This window comes from Ammospiza caudacuta, chromosome 9 (genome assembly GCF_027887145.1).
Source record: "Ammospiza caudacuta isolate bAmmCau1 chromosome 9, bAmmCau1.pri, whole genome shotgun sequence".
NCBI classification, from domain to species: Eukaryota; Metazoa; Chordata; class Aves; order Passeriformes; family Passerellidae; genus Ammospiza; species Ammospiza caudacuta.
In genome coordinates this window covers 26,727,278-26,739,032 of record NC_080601.1, presented here as the reverse complement: position 1 = coordinate 26,739,032, position 11,755 = coordinate 26,727,278, and the positions used below count along the sequence as shown (strand labels likewise).

The 11,755-nt window shown below is 51.2% G+C and overlaps 2 protein-coding genes across 2 annotated transcripts; both read left to right on the top strand.

The window, feature by feature from the left end:
- The first annotated feature begins 1,798 nt into the window (after positions 1-1,798).
- Positions 1,799-4,573, top strand: CALHM3 (calcium homeostasis modulator 3). Its single transcript, XM_058810980.1, has 3 exons — positions 1,799-2,085; positions 2,980-3,235; positions 4,112-4,573. The coding sequence occupies exons 1-3, from the start codon at positions 1,799-1,801 to the stop codon at positions 4,571-4,573; spliced, it is 1,005 nt and encodes a 334-aa protein (XP_058666963.1).
- A 3,947-nt stretch (positions 4,574-8,520) lies between these two features.
- On the top strand, positions 8,521-10,869 carry CALHM1 (calcium homeostasis modulator 1). Its single transcript, XM_058810876.1, has 2 exons — positions 8,521-9,069; positions 10,402-10,869. The coding sequence occupies exons 1-2, from the start codon at positions 8,521-8,523 to the stop codon at positions 10,867-10,869; spliced, it is 1,017 nt and encodes a 338-aa protein (XP_058666859.1).
- The last annotated feature ends 886 nt before the right edge of the window (positions 10,870-11,755 follow it).

Below are 11,755 nucleotides of genomic sequence, written 5' to 3'. Positions count from 1 at the left end.
TGAATCTCTGGTGATATCCCAATCACAACAGAGCACAGTGATTACACTGAGGCATCCTTTACAGACCTCTAACATCCAGGTTAGAGGCACCTGGGAGAAGTAAAATTCCCTTGTAGATCGTCCTGTCCAGAGGAAGTCTCCTGCTCTTTTTAGGTCTTATTTTCCTGAGCTGTAAGGAGCTGTTTAGCCTTTACTGTGTTTTTGCCCAGGAGAGCCAGAAAGGCAAAATGATTTTTCTAAAGCAATTGTTCTACAGAGAGTGCACAACACCTTCTGAAGCCGAGTCAGCACATAAATGTAAACCATTAAATGAGAAACCCACTGAGTATTGAAGCAGTTGAGAATCAAGACCGGCTGCACCCTGGCTAAATATCAACTGTGGAGTTCAGCCAGGGGTCATAATGCCCTATAACAGCAATGTGGAGGGGTCCTGATGTCCTATAATGGAAACATGAGCTGGTTAGCCAGGGGTTTTTATTGCTGATGGATGAACATTAACAGGCAATTCACTCACAGGTAAAGGAGAGCACAAATATTATGGTTGAAGCAAATGTATTTCATTAAAGCAACTGTGCAAGTTGCTGTTCAGACTGGAGGAGATGGCATTCATCTGTGATTCATCTGTACAGATACAGGTACCTCCTCCCTGATGATCCTTTCAACATGATCCCATCAATGCAACCAATGGGAGAAAGCATGGGCAGAAACAGTGCTGGCAGATAGGAGAGAATTCCTCTTTTTTAATGAAATAGTTGAAAGCAACACCCTTTTTCCCTCCCCCTTTCCTGAATACATTTGGAAACCTGAGCTGAGAAGAAATTTGGAAGTGTTTTCAGAGGAAAGTCAGGGAGAGGAAAATTATGTTCAATATGTCAGGAAAAAACCTCAGAACTTCCTTGTGTGGCAATGACTTGTCTTTATCTGTAAAATGAACTTCTGAGACAAAAAGCTGATGAAGATGATAACCCACTCCCATGGGACGAAAGAACCAGCTGCTCTGATTGCATGGTGCCCTCTGATGGAAGCCAGAAGTGCCCCAGGGGGACAAGGATGTGGTATGGTACAAATACCCCAGTACATACAGGATGCACAGCCAAGAGCAGCCTTTGCCCCCAGGTGCCATTCCAGGCTTTGAAAGCTGTGGATTCTCACATCCTCTTGACTAGAGGGTTGGTCCTTTCAGCCCATTTTCATAGGGAAATCTGAGCTTGCAGCACACTGAGCCAGGTGTGTGCTCCCTGCCTTCCCCCTGCCCCATACGGGGCTGGGGACATGCAAAGAGAAGCGGGGCAGCAGCAGGAGCACGGATGAGCTCATTGATTTACCTGGTTTCTCCTGGGCAGTGAATCACCCAACAGGTTTCAATCAGCAGACAGCAGCTCACAGGCATCCACCAATGGCTCTCCACAGAGAGTTACCATCTCCTGGAGGGAGGGACCAGGCACCACTGGAGGCTGTGACTGCTTGCTGTGTGGGACAGCCCTCAAAATGAAAAACAAGGAGATAAAAAAGGCTGCTGGAGGCCGTATCCATCAGCTCACCTAGAAAAGCTACCAACTGCCCTGGAAGACAGGCACTTGGTGAGAGCCAGACCTGTGAGAGCCATGTGCCAGTGGGGAAGCCTCAGCACAGGGTGTTCCCCCTACCACAGCAGCTCTCTTCCATCCTCATCCTCCTGCTGACTGGGAGCTGAGCTGCATCCCCTGCCCTGTGGCAGCAGCAGGAGGAGCAGAGGGAGACAGGCCCGTCTGGGCACCCAGGGATTTCCAGGAGGAGCATCCCTGGCCAGAAGAACACCATGGACCGTTTCCGGATGATCTTCCAGTACTTCCAGTCCAACTCGGAGTCTGTAATGAACGGGATCTGTGGGCTCTTGGCCCTGGCGAGTGTAAAGATGTACACCAGCCTGGACTTCAGCTGCCCCTGCCTGCCCCAGTACAACATGGTATATGGCCTGGGGATCATGTTCGTGCCCCCCATCATCCTCTTTCTGTGTGGGCTCATCCTCAACAGGCAGTCCCTGGTGATGCTGGAGGAGTGGAGGCGACCAGCAGGGCGCAGGACGAAGGACCCAGCTGTCATCAGGTGGGGTTTGCAGTGGCAGTGGCATCCCTCTTCTCACCTCCTGTTTAGCTGTCCGTATCCATGGCTTTGATCCTCCTGGTAGATTAGTTTTCTTGTAAGCTCATCTCCTGAGACCTCTCCCCATGACACTGGAGGGGCAGGGGTGTGGGAAATGCATTTACAGCCAGCAGAAATTAAGGCAGGCTCGTTCCATCCCAGCTAAGGAGAGCAGGAATGCCTCAACACCTGGGCTTATGCCACCACCCTGGGAAACTGCATTGCTGCTGCCCTGTCATGCACTCACAGGGTGTCTTCTGGGGCTTCCATGTGCAAAAACATCAGGCATTTCCTTTTAAATATGCAGAAGGTGTGGCATTTTCATCACAGTCATTCTTTATCAAAAGTCTCAGTCCCTTCACCCGAGCTTTTACTAATTTGTACTGGTAGAAGGGTGAGGAGAATAATATTCCATCCGTTATATGTAAAGTTTTGTGCAGCACACAGGTTGGCTCAGAGAGGGGCAAGAAAGGCTGCAGAAAAAGGGGATTTTCCAGATTACAACTGATGAGATAAGGAAGTGTGAATATGGAAGACAAGGGAGAGCTGACAAAGATCTGTGCACGGGAGACATAAGGGTACAGTCAAGGCAAGCCCATGGTGAGGGGACTGTGCACTGAGTGCAGGCAGCCCACAGAACCCTGCCTTGTGCTAGTGCAGGTTCCACTGAGAGGCAGAACCAACAAAGACATCCCAGAGCAGAACAAGCATCAGCGGGAGCAATGCTGAGGGCAGCCCTGGGAGTCAGTTTCCTGGGTCTGGAAGGACTGCTTGGCACAGGACAGCCTGCATCCCTCAGGGCTCAGGATGAGGAGAAAGCTCCCAGCATTAACCCACTCACCTCTCTCTCTGCTCCAGGTACCTGTGCTCCTCCATCATGCAGCGAGCCATGGTTGCCCCTGTCGTCTGGATCGTAGTCACCCTCCTGGATGGCAAATGCCTCATCTGTGCTTTCAGTGGCTCCATGGACCCCCAGAAGTTTGTGGGCTTTGCCAATGTGAGCACAGAGCAGGTGCAGCAGCTGCTGGCCAAAGTGCCCTGCAAGGATGACGAGCTCCTGAGGAACAGCACGTCCCGCAAGGCCGTGTCCAGGTACCTGCGCTGCTGCTCCCAGGTGGGTCACTGCTGGCACAGCCCCTTATGTTAGTGAGGTGACCAGGCATGGGGCACCTGCTCCTGCTCTTCCTTGATCTGCCATCCCTTCATTGTGGTCAGGCTGGGAGCAAGGCTTCCAAATGTCGCTATCCCAAGTGATAATCTCGAGGAGTCAGGTGGGGAAAAAGAAAGAATTTATGAATGGTTTAATAGAAGAATCAGCAGCTTCTAAACACAGATAATATAAGATACTGTGTCAAAAGATCCTTCTAACTGCCAACCCTGCAGACAGGACCCACTGTTTTAAGGACAGTGCAAGCTTAGACAGATGAAAACAGCTTGCTCAGGAGCAATACAACGGGGCACAACGGGGACTAGAGCCCTGACTGGCCTCAGCTCTTGGTATAGAAGACTGGTGGAAGGTCATTGAAAACAAGCTCTTCTTTCTTATCAAAGGGAGCGGAGCTGCCCATAGTCTGGGCTGTCTTCATGCTGCAGTGGGGACTCCTGGGCCCTGGAGTTAGTGTAGGTGGCAGATGAAGATCACTGGAGATAAGGAATGCCAAAGGAGAGCACTAAAGTCCCCTTTCCCTGGGATACTCCTATGCTCATAGCAAATGCCTGTCTGCTCCAGGCAATTTTGCAATCAGTTATCCTTACTGAATGATTCATGCACAGATAAATACCCCATATTCTCTGGGAGGAAATTATACCAACCCTCTGGGTACAGTGTGAGGTGCTGGACTACAGGGACAGATCAAAGCCAGGAGTACAGATGCATCACATTTCTCCTCCAGCCACACAAACTCCCTGTCTCTCTGATGCAGGCAAAGAGCTTGTGCCTGTCCTTGTGTCTGTCTTGCTCCTGTTTCACTGCTTCTTTCTTATCCCACAGGCACTTGGCTGGAGCATTCTGTTGATCCTGATCATAGCAGCTTTCCTTGCCCGCTGGCTCAGACCTTGCTTCAACCAGGTCACCCTCCTGCAGGCACGTCACTGGAGCAACTACATTGACATCGAGCAAAAGATTTTTGAGGAGACCTGCTGTGAGCACAGCCGGCTCTTTGCTCACAAATGCATCCTCCACTTCTTCGAAAGCATGCAGCAAGAGATCAAACTGCACAGCTTCAGCTTCCCTAGGCAGGGAGAGGGGGCTGAAGGAGGGGAAGGTCTTCTCCAGGGTATCACAGATCAGGACCAGGTGAACAAACTTCTGAAAACGTGGTACTATGAGAAACCTCCCCTGGATGTCAGCCAGGCACACCAGAGGCATCCCCTAGTGCGAGAGAGATCCCCCCTGCCCAGGGCAGACAATGCCAGCACCCACTCCAAAGTCCCCCAGCACAGCAGTGTGTAAAGGGGGATTTGTCCTGCAGGCACAGAAGGAGCATTGCCAAACCTCTGCACAAAGCAAGGACCAGTGGCAGGTGACAGTGGTCAGTGACAGTGGAAGGACCAGTGGCAGGTGACAGTGGAAGCTCATACCTTCCTCCAAATCTGCAAACTCAAAGGCTCCACTCCAGGGCATGCCTAGCAAAACCTCCAGTCAGCTGGCTCTGAGGGTCCAAGGGCCCCAGATGCAGTCACTGTTAATGACATTTCTCAGCCAAGGACCCTCGGGGCACTTTTGTCATATCAAAGCGTTTGCAGCTTCTTACAGCTGTGATAAAATGTTCTGGCTAAGGAAGGATTTAACCAGGGCAGCAGCATCTGGCTGCATACAAACCACACACACACAGAGGAGTGAGGAGCTCCTGCCCACTCCAGTGAAACCTGCTTCAAAGGGTTATCAGAGCTGACACAGAAGTTATTTAATTGGCAACTCTCTTAGCACCACACCAACATATTTACTCAAAAAGGCAAATCCACCTCCTATGTCTTCCCATCTGCTGAGAACTCTGGCTGCCCCCAGCCCAGCTGCCAAACTGTTCTGTCTTTCTCTCACAACCCATCAATACTTCCATGCATTTATAAAATGAAATATGGCAACACACTGAAATTCATGGAGCAGCATAACTTTAATTGAAGACACCTCTGAATAAGGATTGGATTGGATTTGCAGAAGGAACAGGAGATGGAGGCTTTGTGAAACACAACCATGGGGCTGTGCTGGGGTTTAGTAGCTGCTGTAGGCACTGGTGCTCAGCCATGGAAAGGACGAGCTCACTCTGCCTGAGAAGTCTGAGCACGGACTTTAAACACTCCTCTGCTAGATTTGGGTACAAGCTGACCTATCCAGAGGATCATCCTTGCAACACCTATTTGGGCATTTCCATCCACAGTTTCAAAGCTGTTTGGATATAATCTTACCTCTGAGCCTTTGATGATAATTGCTTTCTCACCTGCCTTTTCCAGCCCCCACTGTACATGGTGCCAGTTTGACTGGTACTTCTGTCCAGCATTGCTGCTTGGATGCATTAAAGTTTTTCCTGCAAATTAACCCAGAACAGACACATCTGTTCCTCCAGGCTGAACCTCACACTGATACCCACTTTGTCTCTTGGAGGGAGAGGTGCAACGTGGAGGGGCTGGGGGAGGTGAGAGTGAAGAAATATCTCCTGGGGTATGGGTAGGTGGGGCAAGCAGGGTTTTCAGAAGGAAATAAGAGGGTGGGATAGGGGCAGAGGAACCTGCCACCACACTGGGACTAAATCCAAAATGAGGGATCAAAATAAAAATTCATATTAATCCCCCAAATTGACTTGTCAAGCTGCTGGCAGGTGGGTCACCGCCTGCCCAGGATGTTTGCATGCACAGGCCAGAGGATGAGGATGTACTGGGTAAAACACTGGGAGGCAAAATAACTCCATAGCCCACACATGGGCAGCTGCACCCCTTTGCCCACTGAGGCCCAGTCTGGAGCTGCAGGGTGCAGAGGGATGGGCTGCAGAGCTTTTCTTATTTGCATAGCAAAATCAGATCTGGATGAATCCCTGAGCTCCCTTGGATATGCTAGGAGAGTGCACAGAGCCAGCTGTGGCCCATGCTGGTAGGGAAAAACACAGTGGTCTTTTCTCCAGGAGCTCTTTACATCCAGGGAGATTCTGAGCTCTTTTTTGAAATCAGCATTGCACTTTGAATTGTGTCTCTGGTTTACTTTTGTCAGACATGACATCACAAATCTGAGGCTGCAGCTCAGTTTGGACTCACCATTTCATTTTAGTCAAATTGGGTATTTTCCTAACATGCTCACAGCTGAGGTCTGCAGCTCCATTTGCATGCTGCTTTCCATGTTCTCAGGTTTTAAGTCATCCCAGTGTGGCCACAAAATATGAAAGGCTAAAGGGGGGAAGAGGAACAGATTTGTTATCTGTACCAGGAGGGTTTAAGGGTGCTGCCATGGATTTAGCAGCTGTCTGTCTCTCAGGGCTGCTGTGATGCCTGACCTGCAGATCTGTCTGGCATCCTTAGGGATCCTCACCTGCCAAAAGCCTGTGAAACAGCAGTGCTGACTGCAAAGACAGCTTCCCCAGTCACTTCCTAAACTCTCCTGAAGGGAATTGTTACTGCTTTCACACTCCTTCTTTCCATTGGCTGAGACATGCAAAGCCCTCCCCAGCTCCACACCTTGGAGTCTGTCTTGGTGTGCAGGTGCAGGACTGGGTCCAGGGAGGGACTTGGGCAGGTACCATCTCTTTCAGGGCAGGGTTTCCAGAGCACAAATAAGTTGGGATTTGGGAGGAATCATCAGCTCTGCCTTCCCTTGGAAGTCAGTTAGAGTGAACTTTCTGTTAGGAAGCTCATGAAAACAAAGTCAACATGAAAAGAAAGACCCAGGCATTGTCTTCTGTGGACTCTTTTTTGATTCTCACTGACTATTGCTGGCTTCAGTGAGAATTGTAGTGCTGTACACCAAGCAGCTCTCAATTCATGTTTAATAAAAGGCAGGGTTTTCCTAGAGATCAAAAAGCTCTCAGCTTTTTACAGGGTTGATTCAAGCAGGCTTTGATGCGAACTGCCCTTCAAAAAGCCACTTGTCAGGTGAACAGAGAAGCCAGTCTGAGCTCTTAGCTAGCAGTACAACAGGTCTCATCTATATTCATGCAGCAAAATCTCTTCCCATTTGATGAGATCATGCAATTAACCTCTCCACAGCAGACAGAGCTAAGACTGCTCAGGTATTACCCACGTGCTCTGTGCTCACCTCTGCAGTGGCATCTCAGGGTCAACTCAGCATAATCAGCTGAGCCCCAGGACTGGTGCAGGGCAGACTCAAAACCTGCAGCACTGACTAATGGTCAAAAAGCCTGGTCTGGCTTCCTAGCTCAGCACTGACACACTGCAAAACCTCGTGGGAAAGTACCTGTCCTGTGTCTTCCGTGTGCCACCCACCTATGCACAGCTTCCCTTGGTGACACGTCCCACAGCCACCACTGCAGTCACACTGGAGATGTATCTTGATCCTCACATCAGGTGGTGCCTGGACAGGAACAACTGAGCAACTGCCACTGCCTGTTTTAGAGCCACTTGTAGTCCCAGCAATCCCCCACCTTCTGACCAGCTTGAGGGAGCAATTGAATGCACCAAGGCTGCTTTGTGAACTGGGAACTGAGATGCAGGACAGCACCATCAACACCATCCATTCTTTTAGATTTGTGCTGTGGAAGCCAAGCCCTGCCTAACTATTACCTCTCCTTTCTCTGTCTTTCCTTTTCTTTTCCCTTCCCTCTGCAGAATAAAAAAGAAGAGTTATTTCCCAGAAATAACTCCTCCCAGGTTCAGAAGTAGGGGCTGGCAGACCTGCAAGGTGCTGGCCTCAGATGCTGCTGAGGCAAAGCAGACACACAGAGGGAAGGGGGAAGCTCTGGAATCCAGTTTTTCCATGTGTGCCAGCACTGCAGGGGTGGGGTGTCCCGTTCAGTCCTGGGAGGAGCACCCACCCCCTGCATTTGCAAACAGGTTCACAGAGGCCAATCAGCCAACTCTGCCCAGGGCACAAAGTGCTCTGGGGAGGGCACAGCCATGGTAACACCTGCACCCTCCAGCAAAGAGAGCTGGCGGCTGGGAGACTGCAGAAATGGGGATGTGGAGAAGAATGAAATCTGGTTTTGCAAACCAGAAACAACCCAGGTCCCAGATCCAAAGAAGAGCAGCAGGAAGCAAACTCTAAACTTTTGTAGGCAGCAAAATCAGCAGGAAAAAATGTTAATTTTTTACTTCAAATAGTGGGGTTGTAAGAGTGCATGAATGAAACAGTGGACTGCACAGAAACTTAGTGATGCCATCTTTGAAGAGGAAATCTGAAAGAATGAAATAGACTGAGGCCACAGCTTGGACCCTGGTGGGGGAAGGAATCAAGCAAAGATGGACAAGTTTCGGATGATCTTCCAGTTCTTCCAGTCCAACCAGGAGTCCTTCATGAACGGCATCTGTGGGATCATGGCCCTTGCCAGCACCCAGATGTACTCAGCCTTTGATTTCAACTGCCCCTGCCTGCCACAGTACAACCTGGCCTATGGGCTGGGCATCCTCCTGGTGCCCCCCTTCATCTTGTTCCTGCTGGGTTTTGTGCTGAACAACAACATCTCCATGCTGGCAGAGGAGTGGCGGCGGCCGCGGGGCCGGCGCGGGAAGGACGCGGCCGTGCTGCGCTACATGTGCTGCTCCATGGCACAGCGGGCCATGATCGCCCCCGTGGTGTGGCTCTCGGTGACACTGCTGGACGGCAAGTGCATCACCTGTGCCTTCTGCACCTCGGTGCCCCTGGAGAGCCTGGGCAATGCCAGCCACCCCCGCCTGTCCCAGGGGGAGGTACAGCGGGTGCTCGCCCGGATCCCCTGCAAGGAGATCTACACCGGGCAGCAGCTCATTGCCAGTGAAGTGGCCGTCAGGTACCTGCGCTGCATCTCACAGGTAAGAGGCACCATGGTGTGCTCTCACTGGTGGATTGGGGTTAGGCACTGCCAGCCTGAGCTCCCTCAACAGAATCTCCTTGTTGAAATCAAGCTGCAGCAGGAGAGACTGGTGATTTCACAGGGGTACAAGGTGTTCAGACTCAGCTATGTGGGGTTATGTCTCCAGGATGGTGCAGAGGCTGTAGCTGTAGGTCATCCTAATAACTGGCCATCTCTCCTGCCTGGGCAGCCCAGGGCTGCAGAGCGTGACAGCCAAACCATCTGCATGTATTTATTCAGAGCAGGCTCAGAAGGGGCTGAGATGGATCTTCCTCAGTGGCTGGCAGGTTGTCACCTCTCCAATAACCCATCAGTTGCTCTTCTTATTACAACACGTGCAAGCAACAGGCCGATAACCATCTGTGCCACTTGTCTGTGCCGCTGCATGGGAGCAGCCAGGGTGTGTTTATTAGCCATCCCAGGGAACCACAAATGAAGATGTGCTGCTAACCACTTGTCCTGTGCTTAATTCCTCTCAAGCCCTCTGCTCCTGGCCATGCTGGAGACAGGATGGTCTGAAATACCTGTCACTCATGCACTCCCATTTATAAGCAGACCTTAGGGCAGACAGGAATGATTATCCCCTTTAAGAGAAACGGAACCACTGGGACTCCTCCAAAGCAGATTTTCCTGGGCATACCACATCTGAAAAGCATTGGGAGCTGAAAAACAGGAGGTCCCACATAGAACCTCCCCCCCAGGTGCTCTTTTAGGAGGCTGCATTTCCAGGGGGGTTGAACATCACGAGCTCTGCCAGTACAGCCTGGAGGCAGCCTGAGCTAAGACTGATGGTGAACAAGACAAACTGGTTCTGGCTCTGTCCTCATCTCACCCTTCCTGTCAGACCCCATTAACAGGGGAGCTTTCACTGCTGCCCACTCACAGTAGATGTTACTAAGTTCAGCTTGGAAAAAGAGCTAAGACAGCTGCATAAACCAGGGAGCATCTGGGGCAATACTGCAAGTCAGAGGACACAGGCTATCCTAGACCTAGGTGAGGCACCCTCATTGGAGGCAGGACCAAGGGCTGGGCACAGGATTCAGACCCGGTGTTATTTATGGTCAGTGCCTGCTGATGCTCTATAAGGCAAGAAGCAAGAGGTGCTGCCTATGCACTGAACAAAAATTCTGTGCAAATGGTTCATAGGGCCTCCTCATCCAGTTTTGCAGCGTAAACACAGCCAAGTGTCAAACAGCCCAAAGTGGAGTCAGGCTTGTTTGCAAACCAGGGGAGTTCTGCGGGCTGGTTCTGCTGGGCATGTGACAGCTCTGGTTCCCCTTCATCCCTGCAGGCTCTGGGCTGGTGCTTTGTGCTGCTGATGACCACTCTGGCTTTCTTGGTGAGATCTCTTCGGCCCTGCTTCAGCCAGGCTGCCTTCCTGAAGAGCAGGTACTGGTCCCACTACATCGACATCGAGCGCAAGCTGTTCGACGAGACGTGTGCGGAGCACGCCAGGAGCTTTGCCAAAGTCTGCATACAGCAGTTCTTTGAGGGCATGAGTACAGACCTGGAGGCTGCTCGCTGCCACCTGCCCAGGAAAGCCCCTGCTGATGCAGGGGAAGCTGCCGAGAAGCTCCTGGGCATCACCGACCAGGGCACCATGAACATGGCTCTGAAGAGCTGGCACAGATGCAAGCCCCCACTGCACCTCCACCCACCTGCCCAACCTACTGGAAACGGCTGGGCAGGAGAAGGGCAGCCCGCCACACACCCCTCTGCACCCCGAAAAGAGACAGCTGCCTACTACAGCTGTGTGTGAGGGCCACGGGGCAGGGCAGAGGCAGAATCATATTTTTGTGAGATGGGCTGCAGAGAGGGCAGAAGCCAGGGCACAGGCAAGGGCCAGTGCCACAGCAGCTGGAGGGGAACAGGCACCCAAAGGGCTCAGTGGGATCCCATCTGCTCTCACATCCAGTCCTACAGCATCGGTGATCCAGGTAACAAGTTGTGTGCCAGGAAGGATAATTTTGGAAGGCTATGATGGACAAGCCCCAGGGATGCTGAAGGGTGCAATGTTGCAGCCAGATGTGCTGTGTGTCCTACACCACTGAGCACCAGGTTTGTGTTGTGGCAGTTGCCAATACAGACACTACCAGATGTGCAAAACTTCCTCTCTTTCATGATGTGCTCAGCATTGAGCAGTGCATGTGGGTTTAGGCAGTATTAAAAATTCCCCTGGTGGGGAAACAAGCTGAGAGTGCCCATTTCTGCTGCCAAGTTGTGAAACCCTAAAAGACCACATTACCCCTCCACACACTACATCCCCACAGACACATGGCTCCCAAGCCAAGAAAAGCCTTAAAATAAATTTGACCAAAGCAATGAGGTAGTGAAGAGACATTCCACATAGCCCTGTGTGACAGAAACAGGGTGGTTGGTGTTACGGGCACCATTAAATGAGGATTCCACAGAGATGCTCCTTGAGGGAAGTGTCCAGCCAAGGACAGCAGCTAGCATTCAGCAGCAGGGAATGGAGAGAGGGCCAGGCCAACACCCTGCCACAAATCTGCCTCAGGACAATTTGTTTTTACAAATTTTCCTGTATCTCTCCCTGACACAAACGCTGTTGTTAAAAACCCACCTGGATGTTTGTTTAAGGAGCCAAATGAATAATTCAGGTTTACCATTCAAGCACTGTGCTCAAA

Bases quoted from the DNA above. Each gene is read 5' to 3' on its own strand.
- CALHM3 (XM_058810980.1), top strand. From the start codon at position 1,799: ATGGACCGTTTCCGGATGATCTTCCAGTACTTCCAGTCCAACTCGGAG. The intron at 2,086-2,979 runs GTGGGGTTTGCA...TCTCTGCTCCAG, and splicing joins AAGGACCCAGCTGTCATCAG to GTACCTGTGCTCCTCCATCA. The intron at 3,236-4,111 runs GTGGGTCACTGC...CTTATCCCACAG, and splicing joins ACCTGCGCTGCTGCTCCCAG to GCACTTGGCTGGAGCATTCT.
- CALHM1 (XM_058810876.1), top strand. From the start codon at position 8,521: ATGGACAAGTTTCGGATGATCTTCCAGTTCTTCCAGTCCAACCAGGAG. The intron at 9,070-10,401 runs GTAAGAGGCACC...TCATCCCTGCAG, and splicing joins ACCTGCGCTGCATCTCACAG to GCTCTGGGCTGGTGCTTTGT.